Source organism: Pygoscelis adeliae, unplaced genomic scaffold, assembly GCF_000699105.1.
Source record: "Pygoscelis adeliae isolate BGI_AS28 unplaced genomic scaffold, ASM69910v1 Scaffold111, whole genome shotgun sequence".
NCBI lineage: Eukaryota > Metazoa > Chordata > Aves > Sphenisciformes > Spheniscidae > Pygoscelis > Pygoscelis adeliae.
Window position 1 is genome coordinate 4098068 of NW_008824542.1, and position 14835 is coordinate 4112902.

The 14835-nt window shown below is 36.0% G+C and overlaps 1 protein-coding gene across 2 annotated transcripts in view; it reads left to right on the forward strand.

The window, feature by feature from the left end:
- The window catches only part of CSMD3 (CUB and Sushi multiple domains 3), an 803119-nt gene that overhangs the window by 663107 nt on the left and 125177 nt on the right, over nt 1–14835 (forward strand). For both annotated transcript variants that reach the window (XM_009321682.1, XM_009321683.1), the window contains 3 exons: nt 4621–4739; nt 7625–7694; nt 9413–9529. In XM_009321682.1, the coding sequence (XP_009319957.1) occupies nt 4621–4739; nt 7625–7694; nt 9413–9529 (306 nt within the window). The remainder of the gene's footprint in view (nt 1–4620; nt 4740–7624; nt 7695–9412; nt 9530–14835) is intronic.

Genomic DNA, 14835 nt, shown 5'->3' on the forward strand with positions numbered 1-14835 from the left:
GCATGTTGTTTTACTGTCAGATCCAGAGACCTTCTCTTCCCTTTGAGGGTACTGAATGGTGTTGAACAGGGCTCGGTAGGCATGGGCCAGGCCCCAGCACGTTGCAATGATCTGCATCTCTCTGGAGTTGCCAGGGTGACAGCATACTTTGTCCAAATATTCTACTAACCCTTCAGGATTCTGCACTTGCTCAGGGGTGAAGTTCCAAAACACTGGGGGTGCCCATTGGCCTAGGTACTTGCCCATCTTGTCCCACACACCCTGCCACTCATAACTATTCAGCCTTGGGGTAAATCTCTGGATGATATTCTTAAATTGCTTACCAACTTTAGACAAAACCGAAACAATATTCCCAAGAAGTACCAATAGAAGTATCTTAACCACCCAAGGCTGTTCAAAATACTGAAAAGTTACTGTAATGAAGGAGGAAACATCATAGAAGAAGGTAGTGACACTGCCATTCTGTATTTCCTCCGTAAAAAAACTCTCAGAAAAGTTACTGTAATTGCTAGTTGTCTCCACGAAATGGTATCCGTGGTACAGTAACGGATTCATTGCGAAACTTACATACCACACTAAGGTCAAGGTCAGTGTTCTAAAAACAAACCTCACAAGCGAGACATCACTAATCACAGCAGACCACAGCAAACTGCATAAACTAACACCAATCTTTAACATGTACAGCAAAAGAAAGAGCACGATGCAGATTATACAAATCAATATCAAGAACAGAGCAACAATTAAAACATCGTTGTGTTATCAACATTGTTCTCACCCTAAATCCAAAGCACAGCACTGTACCAGCTCCTAGGAAGGAAATTAACTCTATCCCTGCCGAAACCAGGACAATTGCATTTCACTGGAGCCTGTACTTACAGAGGTCATCATGAGGAGTCATCTAAATTAAAGTCTTAGTCTTTGAAGTATCAGTGCACAGTTCTCATTGAAATTCACATCAGAATTAAGTATTTATATCAATAAATTTTCAAGTGAGTTAGCCATAAAAATTTTTTTGGTCAATAGGTTGTGTATCTTCCAAGTCTGTTTCACGTATTCTAGGAGACACAAGTCTGAGGGGAAGTGCACCTCTCTTGCCAAAATGATTACTTTTTCATCTCAACAACTGTTCTCTGTAAGAAGGTTTCATTCTATTTCATTTCCAATATCTCTTTTCATCCTTTATTAATAGTTTTTTCACGCTGTCCAGTCTGGCTCATCTCTTGAACTACTACAAAATCAAAATGCACTTTTTTTATATAAAAATAGAACACAACAAAAGGAACTTTATTTGTTGAATTAATATTTTAAGACCAAGTAAATGATACTTTGACATAAGGAATTACGTATTCATATTCCAAATCTGAATAGTGGTTTTATCAATAATCTTTTTTCTAGCATATTTTTACTTCTTTGTTGAATCCTTAAATTCTTATTATATTAATAACATGCAGTTTATGTATTCCAATGGATACCTTAAATGTGAAAATATGTTGCATCAACTGAAGTATGTCAACAAAGAGCACCACAGAATAGTTTGTTAAACACTTACATAATGTTTATATGTTTTATGCCACTATAGATCTTAATTTAGTCCTCATTTTCTCTAACTAAATTTTTGCTAATTAGGTAATTGATTATGCTGTGTAAATAGTAGTAATATTCTTTGAGATTAGTTGAGTTTGTCAGATTGCCTCAAACATAATTTCTATAATACTCAATATCTATTTAAAATTAGTAAAAAATATGACACACTAATTTTCAGTCTAAAATATAATCCCTAGAAATCTATGTATTTAAACTGTATAATGTATAATTTTAACATCATAAATACTAAAACATTTCCATAAAGTTATAGTAATAACTTTTAAAAAAAAAGGATTATTACTTTAAGACTTTTGTAGTCCCAGAGTGCATTATCCAAAATTTCATTGGTAGCTTTTTATATTTAGAGCCATAGGAGCTGTTGGAAAAGAGTGAGACAACATCAAAAATCTTCTTTTTCTTTATATACAATTCTTCTTATCTAAAAATTAGAAGATACTGAAAGTATTTTTTAAATTAATACCGATGTTAAAATCTCTTTTCTTTTTAACACCATTGCTCATGACAGTTTAAAAACTTAACACATTATACTGAGATAGTAGTATAATGTGGTTCAAGGAACTCGTTGTGCACCACAAATGAGTCAATAATGAACAGAGTGAAGTTTATGAATACATTTATGATCTCGCCTGAGTAACTATCATGAAACTCTGAAGACACAAGTTCTCTGAACTAGCCCTTAGCTGGGAAGGCAGCAAACCCTGCTATGTTTCAATTTATTGAAAGACATTGTAGACATTCAAACAGTATTTTTTTCCAAGCATTATTTTATTAATTGAAGTGAGAGCACAATAGAATGAATACTTGTGATCTGGTTTGAGCTGTTAAGATGCCTACTCTGAGAAAGGCATTTAAATGAACTCATTTCATTTTCCATGGCCTGAGTATTCGCATAGTAAGGTTTTGCATTTCAGCTGAAGGTTCAGTAATCGGAAACTGAAAACTACTAACTCTTTCCTTAACTGTTCCAAATAGGTTATAAGCACTCATCTGTGTAAGCCAAGTACTGCTGTTCTTTTGCATTTGTATACATGAGCTGGATCACCGTCTGGATCTCTGAAATGTAAAAAATGCATCTAAGCCCATCAGCTATTTTCAAAACAGATTCTTTGATGTTCTTTTTGTTTGCAGTTTGAGAAGAGAAAATAAGAATTTGAGAGATAAAAATAATCTGTTATGTAGAAATAGGTTGCAAAATACCCACATCATTTTGTACACGGCAAATATGGGATCATTATGGGATCAGTGTGTGACCAATATATACAAAGGTATTATTGTCATAGAGCAAGGAACATTACCTCCTCTTCTGTGAACGTGCAGAGGAGAGCCCTGAAATAAATACTAACTTTTTCAAAGTAACAACATTCCTTTCCACACAAAATGGTGTAAGCCAGTATTGAATATTATGGAGAACATCTTGTGTTGTTAAATTGTGTAAGCTCCTTAATACCAAAATATAAAACAAACAAACAAACAAAAAAATCACAATGTTAACAGTGACCAAAAATAATGAGTACAACTGCTCAGTCTGTGGACCTGTATCAGTAATTTCTGATTCCCATTAACAGATATCTTCAGTAAAAGAAATATTCTTACCTCTCATTACTGTTCTCAGCAGAAAAAATGACTGCAAAGACATTAAGGATTTTTTTCTAATTTAGGATTGAATTATATTTTATAGCAGGAAGTTTATATTGTCATGGTCCTGAGTTTTACTTGTATGAACAGACTATAGATTCCAATGATTTTAGTTCAAACAGCTTTTTCTTTTAATATAGTTTTATATAAAATTTCATGTGCCTAATACATTTTTAAGAACAGGAATTACAAACTAGATTATCAGTTTAATATCTATTTTCTAAATGCCAGACAATTTTTTTTTTGCATTTTTATAATACAATGTTATTGTAAAATTATGGTAGTGAAAACTATTATTGATGCACAAAACATGCCTTATAGAGAAAAAATAATATGTATGCTTCATAAATTCCTTAGAATGTGTTAGCTTTCAGCTTTCATATAGTATAAAAATACATCATTGTAAGAGTCTTCAAAGAATAATTTTTACTTAAAGAGATTCTTACATGAAGTGATCAGTTACATCAGTAAGTTTTTAAACATGCAGAGGTTGACAATATTTTGAAGTAGTGCCATTGCCATTGTTGAATCCCACATTTCCCTATTACCCTATGTACTGATGTTTAGTTGCTGAACAGTCCTGACTTCACAACTAGTTCAGGTGTAATTCTTACAGCAGGCAAAGAGAGTAACTGAGCTGGTTATACTTGATGTTACACATATTTCTATATTCCTGGATCTTCCTGGGTAGATGCAATGAAGAATAATTTATTCTTCTTTTTGATGACCAAGAAGAGCATACAGTCTCTTGGCAAACTAGCTTCTATTGCAATAGAAGAGATACTTAGATACTTTATTAAAAATAGCAGATTAAGTGAAATTTGATATAAATATTTACTCTGTGTATATGTGTGTGTGTACATGAATGGAAGAGTAGAATCAGACCTGTGAAGGACTGAATGCAGGTAAGCAGTTACACTTTGCACTGGTTTTCCTGTGTTTTGCACTTGTTGTGGTATTGGCCAGCATCCCCTGGAACAGATGCTGTGAAAGAAATGTGGGGGTGCTCACAGTTTGAATTAGGTAGGCTGTAATTAGGAGTGAGACTGGAGGTGGAAATGAATGGGTCTGAGCCAGGAGATAGTGGAAATTTAGAGAAGACTTTGAGTTGAGACTGCAGATTGTTGGGAAGTGTTTGTTGCCACCCTGATTATTTCTTTCCTTTTCCTTTACTCAGGAAAGAAGGTTTTTCTCCTCATATAACAGTTGTTCCAAAATAATATACCACTTGCTTGTCCACAGACAAACTGCTGGTACCCAAGAGCTTCCTAAAACATATCAATACAGTGTGCCTATGTACAGTGTACACGGAAGTTCTATGTGAATCCAAAAACAGATTTTATGTTCCTTAGAATGTCTAAACTTCTCAATTTTTCACAGCTATAGGTTTAGACTCTTGTCCTGAACCACAGACCCCAAGCAATGGGATCAAAATTGGAGACAGATACATGGTTGGAGATGTGGTGTCTTTCCAGTGTGATCAGGGTTATTCTCTTCAGGTGAGCCAAGTTTCCAATTTCAAATGGTGCCTTTTAGTTCTTTAACATGGTTGTGTTTGAGTCTGTCAGTATGAAATGGACACTGAACTCTTCAGGAGTTGTGAACACATGATAAGCTTGCAGGACTGGTAGGCTTTTTTGCAAAATATTAAATTAGTAACTATCCAAATATTCCATCAGAAGTGTTTGGCTCTGTGCTTCCTCTGCATTAGTGATTATAGGTTGTTATCTATTATTGATGGCATCTTTGGTATTCATAGCTGAGCTATGCAGTGTTGGCAAATTAAGTTCAATCACTTGATCAGCAATTATCAATAGTTGTCTATGTACAGGAGGAAAAAGAAAATAAGGGAAGAGGGGGAATAAGAACAAACAAAGGGAAAGGAAATAATTGTTTTTCTCAGTAAATCAGATATTGTCAGTTATTTTCTTTCAGTAATTTCTTGGGGTTTTTTATCAAAAAAAGTTTTCAAATATGGGTGTATTTTTGCCAAGCAAATTTGCTATGCTTTTGCATTAGCAAAAGGTATAAATAGGGGCAAAGCTGTGGTTGTAAACTGTGGCTAATTTGCCTCTTTGAGTTACTTAGCATATATAACCAGTAGGAATCTGTCTGCCTACAGGAAAGATCTTGAAAATATTTTCAAAAATTTGTATAGTTACACTGTAGAACCAAATCCAAAACTGAGTATTTTTTCCACATGAGACACTCCCTGAAAGAACTGAGGTTCCAACTGATAGGTTACTAGTTACTATAGAATCATAGAATCATTAAGGTTGGAAGAGACCTCTAAGATCATCGAGTCCAACCGTCAACCCAACACCACCATGCCCACTAAACCATGTCCCTAAGCGCCTCATCTACCCGTCTTTTAAATACGTCCAGGGATGGTGACTCATCCACTCCCCTGGGCAGCCTGTTCCAATGTTTAACTACTCTTTCAGTAAAGAAATTTTTCCTCACATCCAATCTAAACCTCCCCTGGCGCGACTTGAGGCCATATAGGTTACTATTTGCAATGATTTTTTTTTCTCATTTGTGACTCTACAGTCTCCACTTTATCTAGCTCTTTGAGAGCATAAAAAGAGAGAAAACAATCACATTACCTATGCATAGTAAAAAGAAAAGTCTTAAAGGGAGAAAATGTTTTGTATGTAACAGCACATGATTAACCGCTAATGGAGTTATTGATACATTTGGAATAAAATAGCAAAAGGATAACTTACCTGCCTTTCTTTCTCCATTAACATCAGTCTGGCCTGTAACACAGGTTGATGAGTGTCAGACTAACTAACTGAAGTGAAGTTTTAAAAATGCTAATAATTTCAAACATTTATTTTACCTAATTCTGTGAAGACCTAAATACTGGGGTTATATTACTGCATTAAAAATAGAAATTGAATTACTTTTTTGGACTAAAAAATATTTTTTAAAAGCTGCAGTTTATGTATTGTGATAGAAACTAAATAAATTTGTCTGCTTCCAAATGTCAACTGCCGTTTGGATTTGGGACCTGTATTCCAGTTTCCCCTTCAAGACAGAGTTCCTAGTCATGTCTGCAGCCTTCTAGCATTTCAAGAATAACTGAAATGTTCTGTGATTGCAGCTCTGACAATGACTATTGAAATTTACTTCTTATGTTCCCTGATTTTAGCTGATCATTCTTGGGAACAACCTATCAATTACTTTTTTCTTTTTTGTTTTAATTTCACACTTAAATACAAACGTGTAAGCAGACAAGCCACAGTAAATGGCTGAAATAAAGAAAATATAAAGAACATTGAAGCATAGACTGTGCAAACACACATGTAAAACCTCTTGCCTCCATATTGTTTTTCTGGTTTATACAGTATGACTTTGCCACATCAGTTGTTTTTTTTTTTTTTTTTCTTCTTGCAATGAGCAGATATACCTACTTGCATTATGGAGAAAGTGTGTTTATTTTTCTTCTAGGAGAGAAAAAGAATGGGTTGCAGACTGATGAATAAACTATTCGCAGTTACCCTAGATGTTTTAGAGATACTTGGTTCTCTCAAATGCTACAGGTTCTGAATTGATAAGGAGATTTAACATGAAAAATTAACTTTTCTCTTCATATGAAGGTTGAACAAACAGGCTAAAAGCTACTGAATTTTTTCTTGGTCATCTTAAAGTGTATACTGTACGGTTTGGCAAGATATCCCAAGTACAGTTTTCTCTTCAGATTTTTCATTTTTGTTTGCTGTCTCTGGAAGACAGTTACAATTACATGAGGCTGATGAAAAACACAGAGGGCCACTCTGGTGGGTCTTGGAACTTTGTAACAGATTGCCTTGAAATCGTAACACCTCATCTGTTGTAAAGGGACACATCTTGTAAAGAGATTCCTTAAATATCTCAGCTTTTGGCAACTTAAGCCAACTGTTTCAGGGGTGAGGATAAGGACTGCATTTAGAATACGTATTATGAATATAAGATGTAGTGTCAATACTGTATAATGTATATAGTTTGTATCTTTTTATCGTGTTCTACAAATGATGCAAATCAATACTATGTAAACATTGCTTCAATTAGACCTTTAGTTTCTACACCCTTGGTTTATACTAAAGCTGGTATTATAGAATTCAGCTGGATACTGTTATACTGTTAGAAATAATATTAAGGGCATAGACACAATTCTCTAGTGGGCTAACAGTCACATAGTTAAGATTACAGATTACAGTCTTCTCTGTTATATTGAAGGTATGATACAATTCACAGTGTACAATATAAATGTTATAACTTATTGTTTTTATATATTTTGATGATGTTTTCAATTATAAATTATTTTTGTTTCGTTACTAATGATTTGCCACATATTGTATATTTTTTATTATATGAATTAGCAAATATTGTGTCATTTTAGGGACATTCACATATCACCTGTATGCCTGGACCAGTAAGAAGATGGAATTATCCAATTCCAATATGTTTAGGTATGTTCAGCATACATAAATTTTCTTAAATATGCCAGAATGAGAAAGCCAGAGAACTCAAAAATGAGAAGTAAGTATAGGGGAAAGAATAGGGAGAACTGTAAGAACTTAATTAAAAATGAAAATGGTCAAATTTAGGTGAGGATTTTCAAAGTATACTTCACACTTATTTTGGCAAAGCTTTTATGAAATGTCCAATCAGAAGAAGAAAGAAGGAAATATATTCTAGTCAGAATCTATCATCAATTCACTATCAGTGATGAGAACTCCAGAGACCCTTGCAAACATAGTTAATTTATTTATGAGTCATTTCCACAGCAGTGATGACTATTATAGAAAATACTAAAATAGAAATAGCATTACATTTTCATCTCTAATAAGTTGAACATAAGGCATGCCTGCCCAATTTAAGAAGACACATTATTTTCAAATTAGACTATATACATGACCATATTAATAGTATTGGAAGCAGCACTGGAATCCTGCTAGAAGCCCAAATGAAACATCTGAAGTGCATTTAAACATATTCTCTGTATATGATGAATAAATGTGAGGGATGTAAAACTCCTTCTATTTGCATTTTCTTTCACTGAATAGAACTGCCTTTTTGTTTGGGTTCCCTAACAGTAGAAATTATCTGTATTTGTAATCTTGAATGTATGGAAAATAGGATACTGCAGATCTCATTAAAGACTTTATACTTTGCTTTTCTTCAAGATGGATTATATATCCTGTTGAGCTGCCTCACATAATCCTGTTCTTAATCCTGTGTGGTGTTGAAAACCTCCTATGAGGTTCTGAGCTCCCTCAACTTAGAATTTATAAATATTCAACAAGATTCAGATATTTGTAAGAATTTTTTTCAGGAGTTAGTCTTCAGTTTCCATTATTATGCATTAATATATGTCTAGGAAGTCTGATACGATAATTGCACTGCTCTGTGGTAAATTCTGAAGACAAAGATGCTGTGCTGAAATTTTAAGGGTTTTTATTTTCCTTTTTTTGTCATCTTTTTTGCAAGTAATGATTTTTAATTGTGTTTCAAAGGATGTAGCAACTGTTAATTGAACAAAACTATTAAACAAAATTTTATTTACCATAATGAACATCTTCAAATCTAATATTGAAGTGTAAATTACTTTATTCACTGAATTCACTTTTTATGCATGAAAAAAATTAAAATGGAGTTCAAATATGGATTTAGTTCAATTTCTGAAAATATGTGTGTGTACATTTTCTAAGTCTGTTTATCTCATTTTTATAACAGCAGGACACAAATGCAGTTTTTAAAAGGCCTCTTGAAGTGCTTTAAGTACAGAATATTTTAAAAATACATTATTATCTTATATTATTCAGATGCTCCTTTACAAACTGATGTGGAATTGTGTCAATGTTGCTATGAGCTGATATGTGCCACTTGCCTGTTCACAAGGGTGGTTCACGCAGACAGTATGCAGAGTAGACATCTATTCTCTTTTCAGGTGCATGTGTCTCCCAGGTTAAAACCTAGTCAATTCAGAGTAGATACATATGTTTAAAGCACCTACTTGTCAATTACTTTGCTACAGATATTTAGTGGTAAAGGAATGTTTGTGTATTTTTTTAAACATAAACCTAGTTATTATCATATTATTAATGTTGGAAGGATATTCAATGATCTGGATTAATTTTTAGCTCATTCTACCTCTCTGAAAAATGTCTTTTCTTTTTTTTTGCAGCACAATGTGGTGGTGGCATGTCAGACTTCAGTGGAGTGATCCTCAGCCCTGGGTTTCCTGGCAACTATCCTAGCAGTTTGGATTGCACGTGGACAATAAAGCTGCCTATTGGTTTTGGTATATGTTCTTTCACAGATTAAATTTGTTGGATTTTTTATGGATTCAAAACACTGAACATAGATTTTAAAATACTGTGAATATTTATTCTGGAAAAAAAGGGAATTATAATTCATTTAAAGAAGTTATCAAAGCCTTAAAAGAAAGATATAGAATAGAAAAACTACAAGGTTCTTGTTTTTTCATTTAACATATACTACAAATGTCTGACAAAGTTGTTTAATTTGAATTAAGCACAATTTTCTAACTTAAAAGGCTTGATTTCTCTTTGTGAGGTCATAAACCCAGCAAAAATGAATAGCTATCACAACTATTTGAAACCAAGTCAGTATCAGTTGAGAAGAAGTTGAAGCTACATTTGAGTTCATTATTTTACCATTAAGCTTCTTTGCGTATCCTTGGTGAATATCGGAGCAGCATAGAAATGTTCTTGGGAGGGGCCTCTAGAAGCCTCCGACGCAAAACTGTCAAGCTTCCCACTCGAAGTGAAGTTGTCAGTAACACTAGATCAAGTCCACTATGACTGGCAGATCCTTCTCAGCAGGGCTGCTACTCACCTAATCAATTCCCAGCCTGTACCAACAGATAAAGATGTTGTGCTCCAGATGTAGAACTTTGCACTTCTTGTGCAAACCTTTAGGAAGGGTTTGTTTACACAGCCCTCAGGTTTTTCAGTGTTTTTCTGTACAGTTGCACCATTTGGCATATCATCCATGTCCCCTAGTTTAGTAGCCTCCACAAATTTGTTGAGGTTGCATTCTCATTATCCAGGTCTCTCATGAAGACATTGAATAGTGTAAACTGCCATATCAATCCATAGAATATTGTACTTGTTACTGGCTACCAACTGGACGTTGAATGACTGATTATAACCCTTGGAACCTTGAAGTTCCATTAATTTTTAACCTACTTCCTCTCCATTCATTAAGTTCATATATGTTCAGCTTCCAGTTGAGAATGCTATAGAAGACTGAGTCAAAAGACATAGCAGAATGAGAGTATATTATATCCACCATCCTCCCTGTGTCAATTTAATCACAAAAAGAAATAATAGTTGATCAACTGTGATTTTCTGTTAGTAAATCCATGTTGACTGCTCCTGAGTCCCTTTTTGTCTTTTATGTGTTTGGAAACTGCATCCTGTTAGACAAGTTCCATAATCTTTCCATGGACTGCAGTGAACCTGCAGTTGCCATTGCCCAGGTCCTCTTTCTTGTCTTAAAGGTGGATATATTTTCAGACTTTTTCTGGACACCAGAACTTCTCTCATTCATCATGATTTTGCATAGGTAATAGCAGCATTTCAATTACATTGGCTAACCCCTTGAGCAACTTTGGGTGGATCCTATATATCTATCATTGCAAAATCTTTATTCAAAGCTAGCCAATACAGTTGTCCCATCTAATTTTTTATACTTGTGGCACTTTTGTAGGAGCATGTGCACTTGGATATTTTTCTTTATATGCTAGTTGAATGGCATGCTGTTTTTTCAGACATGCCTCACCGTTTTCTATTTTATACTTGCCATCTTCTGTCATCTTCTTTACTTGATGATAGAGAATTTCTGGGTCTTCCACAGTAACTGAATGTAACATGCCAAATAGTTTTCCCTTCTGCATCTGTTCAGACTCTTTCTCTCCTCTTTTTAAAATCAGTTCTGTGATCTGTTTGATTATAAGTCCCGTGAGCCTGGTTTAGTTACCATTTAAATGAAAGCCAATTGTTGTGCATGGCTTGTTTAAACTGAATAATATTAAACATTCAGTAACCTTGACTTAACAAAATCTGTCTGTGGGAAATATATTATGTCAGGATAGGGATTTCCATATAGAACCTAATTGTTATGTTTGCATTTTGTTCAAAAGTCACAATATTCAAGTCAATAATTGATTTTTTGTATTAGCATTCTATAGACATAGCATCAAATCTTTAATTCTGCCATTACTTGAATTTTAGACAGCTTGATGTGACAGCTTCTAGTGATTCATCATGAGTCATAATGCTGTCCAGAATCTTCAGATCCCGTGCAGATCCTTGCTAGTTTTCCAGTTCACGTACAGGAAAACTAAATGTTCCTTTTTCTAATAGAAAACTAAAACTGCACACATTGAAATGTGCTTGACATTTTTGACCATTTCCAAACAGGATACGATTAAAACTGAATAGAAAATTAAAGTAAAATTTCATTGTAAAAATGAAAAAAATGGCATTTGAAAAAGTGATGGCTAAAACTGCTTTTAGTGATGCTGTGGTTCTAGTCCAGTGGAGGCACATACATCTAACTCTTCTGAGTAGTAAACAGAAAAACTCAAAACCACCATAGTGGGAACCTTCTATAGGCTTTCAATTGTTTAAGTGTTTCTAACAAGATTTTTTCATGGTTGGAAGTTACGGATCATAAGCTTTTCCACTTTATGTTAGCTAATGGTGTAATCTAAACCAATGACACTATGTTGATTTCAATCAACTTACAAGGTTACTTTATATGATTTGTTGCTATTCTTTCTGAGATTTATGGTTACATTTTATATCTAAATATATAAAATAGTCATTCAAGTGGGGTGTCCAAACTGCAAAAAGCCATAGAAAAAAACAGTTCAAAAAGCAGAAGTCTGAGACAAGCATAGACAGGTGCTACAGGCTGAGCAAAGGATTAACACTTTGGAAGATTGGTATGGTTCAGGAACTTGTAGTGAAAGACAGTAGAGTACAGAGAGCAGAATGATGGGCAAAAATATATCAGAGCTGGTTTTGTATCGAACAAAGTAGGTGAAAGAGAAAAACATTGACAGTAAGACAGCATGAGTTGGCAGTTATTAATGACAGCTTAAACTTTGGACAAGTGTTTGGTTCACAGGATTAAATAAAAGGCCAAGCCTGCAAATATTATGGCTAGAGAAAGAGCAAAGTTTGGATATAACTCGATTCTCTGTGTAGGAAATATTTGGAAGGCTGGCAAAGTCAAATAATGAAACTTATAAGCAGAAGCTTTCTTATCACATATAGACTATCTTCAGATAAAGAGAGACAGAAATGATCAAGGTAACAGTAATTTAATTATGCGCCAACCTTTTTTCCTGTAGCATATAAAATGTTACATGCTTCAGAAAACCATTCATAAACTTTACATGGTATCTGGGGATAAAGCTCTAAAACACAGTGACAAACACTATTTAGCTATTGCAGTTTAGGAGTTACAAAATTATTCATGACTTTTCAATAATTAATCTGACATTATATCTTTTCCTTTCAATTTTATATGAAATCATGTTGATTGTCTTTGCCAGACACACCAGTGGGACTCAATCATCTCTTCTTAATGAAAGTACTCCATTATCATTCTATAGTTGCACTAACTCCAGACAAAATACAAATTCTACTTTGATATAACTTATGTAGAAATATGTATAAACAGGACAATGTTTAAAGAGCCCTATAACTACTCAGCTGCTGAGCATTTTCTTCTTGTCCTGCCACATAATCGTTGCAATATATCACCTGGTTAGGAGAGATAACTTGCTAATGGATAGTAAGCTACCTTTCTGTTCCTTACTGAATCAAATAATCAGAAATTTCTGTCGGCAAGATCATCATACGGCACAGTGTGTGTATGAGAATTAAATAATCGAACTGCATGTTTAGTGGGAAAGGTACTGATGAATGATGGTTAGATAATATCATTTACTTTTTTTGTGACACAGAAATAATATGTATGTTAAGTAACGTAAGGAGTGCGGCCACCTCCTCCAGCCACTCCAGCTAAGGATCCTCCTGCCCAGCCACTGAAGCCCAGCCTGGTGCCCAGGGATGCAAGCTCTCTGCCCAGGCTGAGGGACATGGCTGCCACTTTCCCATTTGCAGATTCAAACAGTAACAAGGCCTAGCACAGACACACACACACAGAGGACACTGATACGGCTGGTCACAAAGGTTGCCACAGAGAAGATGTTGCCTTCAACAGCACCTACATACAGGACTCGCATAAATCACAAGCACAGGGAGCCAAGACCCCTCCTCTTCTTGGACTGGCAGAGACAGAAGGTCACTAGTGCAGGCACACACACAACACTCTCTAGGTTCACAAGCACACACACATCTGCGGATCCCTTGAGTGTCTACCCGGCACCCCTGTCTGGATCTCGGGCCTCCTTATCTGCTTCACTGTTCCCCTACTCACTGGCTGGTCCATCTTGATGTTCGCTGCAAACACACTGTGTTCACACAGTCGTCCTTCATGCACTCCCCATTCACAAGTCCCCCTGGACATATCAGCATGGACTGTCTGCTTGCCTGATACCCTGGCCTGGACCCAAGGCCTTCCTGCTCACTGGCTAGTCCGGTTTGAATTTTGTTAGCAGATGACACATGCACACCCAAACACACTGGGATTGGGGAAGATATAGACACTTGCCTGCCCAGCAGCCAGCACCAGGCACACGGGCTGTGACCCACTGTCCTGCTCCAGCTGCCACCACTGAGCTCCTTACTCACCTCACTCACACTGGTCTCCCCAGTAATTGGTTTTGAGAACACACACTGTTCCCGCCCTGGTGGCTGGAAGTTAAAGAGCCTTGCACTCACTTCAGGCCAGGGGCACCAACACCCCTGCTCTGACTCCAGTAAGCTGGCACTCAGTTCACTCACACTGGTCCCCATTAGCTGGCATTCTGGGCACAAGGTCTGTAGAATCATAGAATCATAGAACAGTTTGGGTTGGAAGGGACCATTAAAAGTCATCTAGTCCATTCCCCCTGCAATAAGCAGGAACAACTTCAACTAGATCAGGTTGCTCAGAGCCCCTGTAGGACCCTCCCTAGATCCAGAGAGCTATGGCAGGTCACTCAGTCCAGTAGCTGACGCCACAGGCTGCAGCGTGCCCACACCCCTTGTCTGACTCCAGCAGCTGGCACCAAATTCCACTCACAGATATGGGTCTCACCAATAGCTGGCACTTAGTCCTTGCAGCTCACATACACATGGGATAGAGAGTGAAATTACAGAGAGACAGTTAAGAAAAGATTTAATAAGAAGATATGAGATGATAGGACAGACTGGTGATCAGGTGCAGGGCTCAGCCAGACCTACCCCATTTGACATGCAACCAGCCCTTTTTATGCCCTTTTCTGCCTGCCGCCATCTTTGTTCCTCCCTGTTCCCCTTTTCCTTGCACATCCCCTCAGACGTTTGTATAGGTCTATTGGTTCCCGTACCCCTTTCAGTATGGGGTCCCCCTGGTTTACAATATTAGCAGTTGCAAAGACCAGATTGATCTTCCTGGAAGTTGTGCCTGTAGTTTCTTGATAGC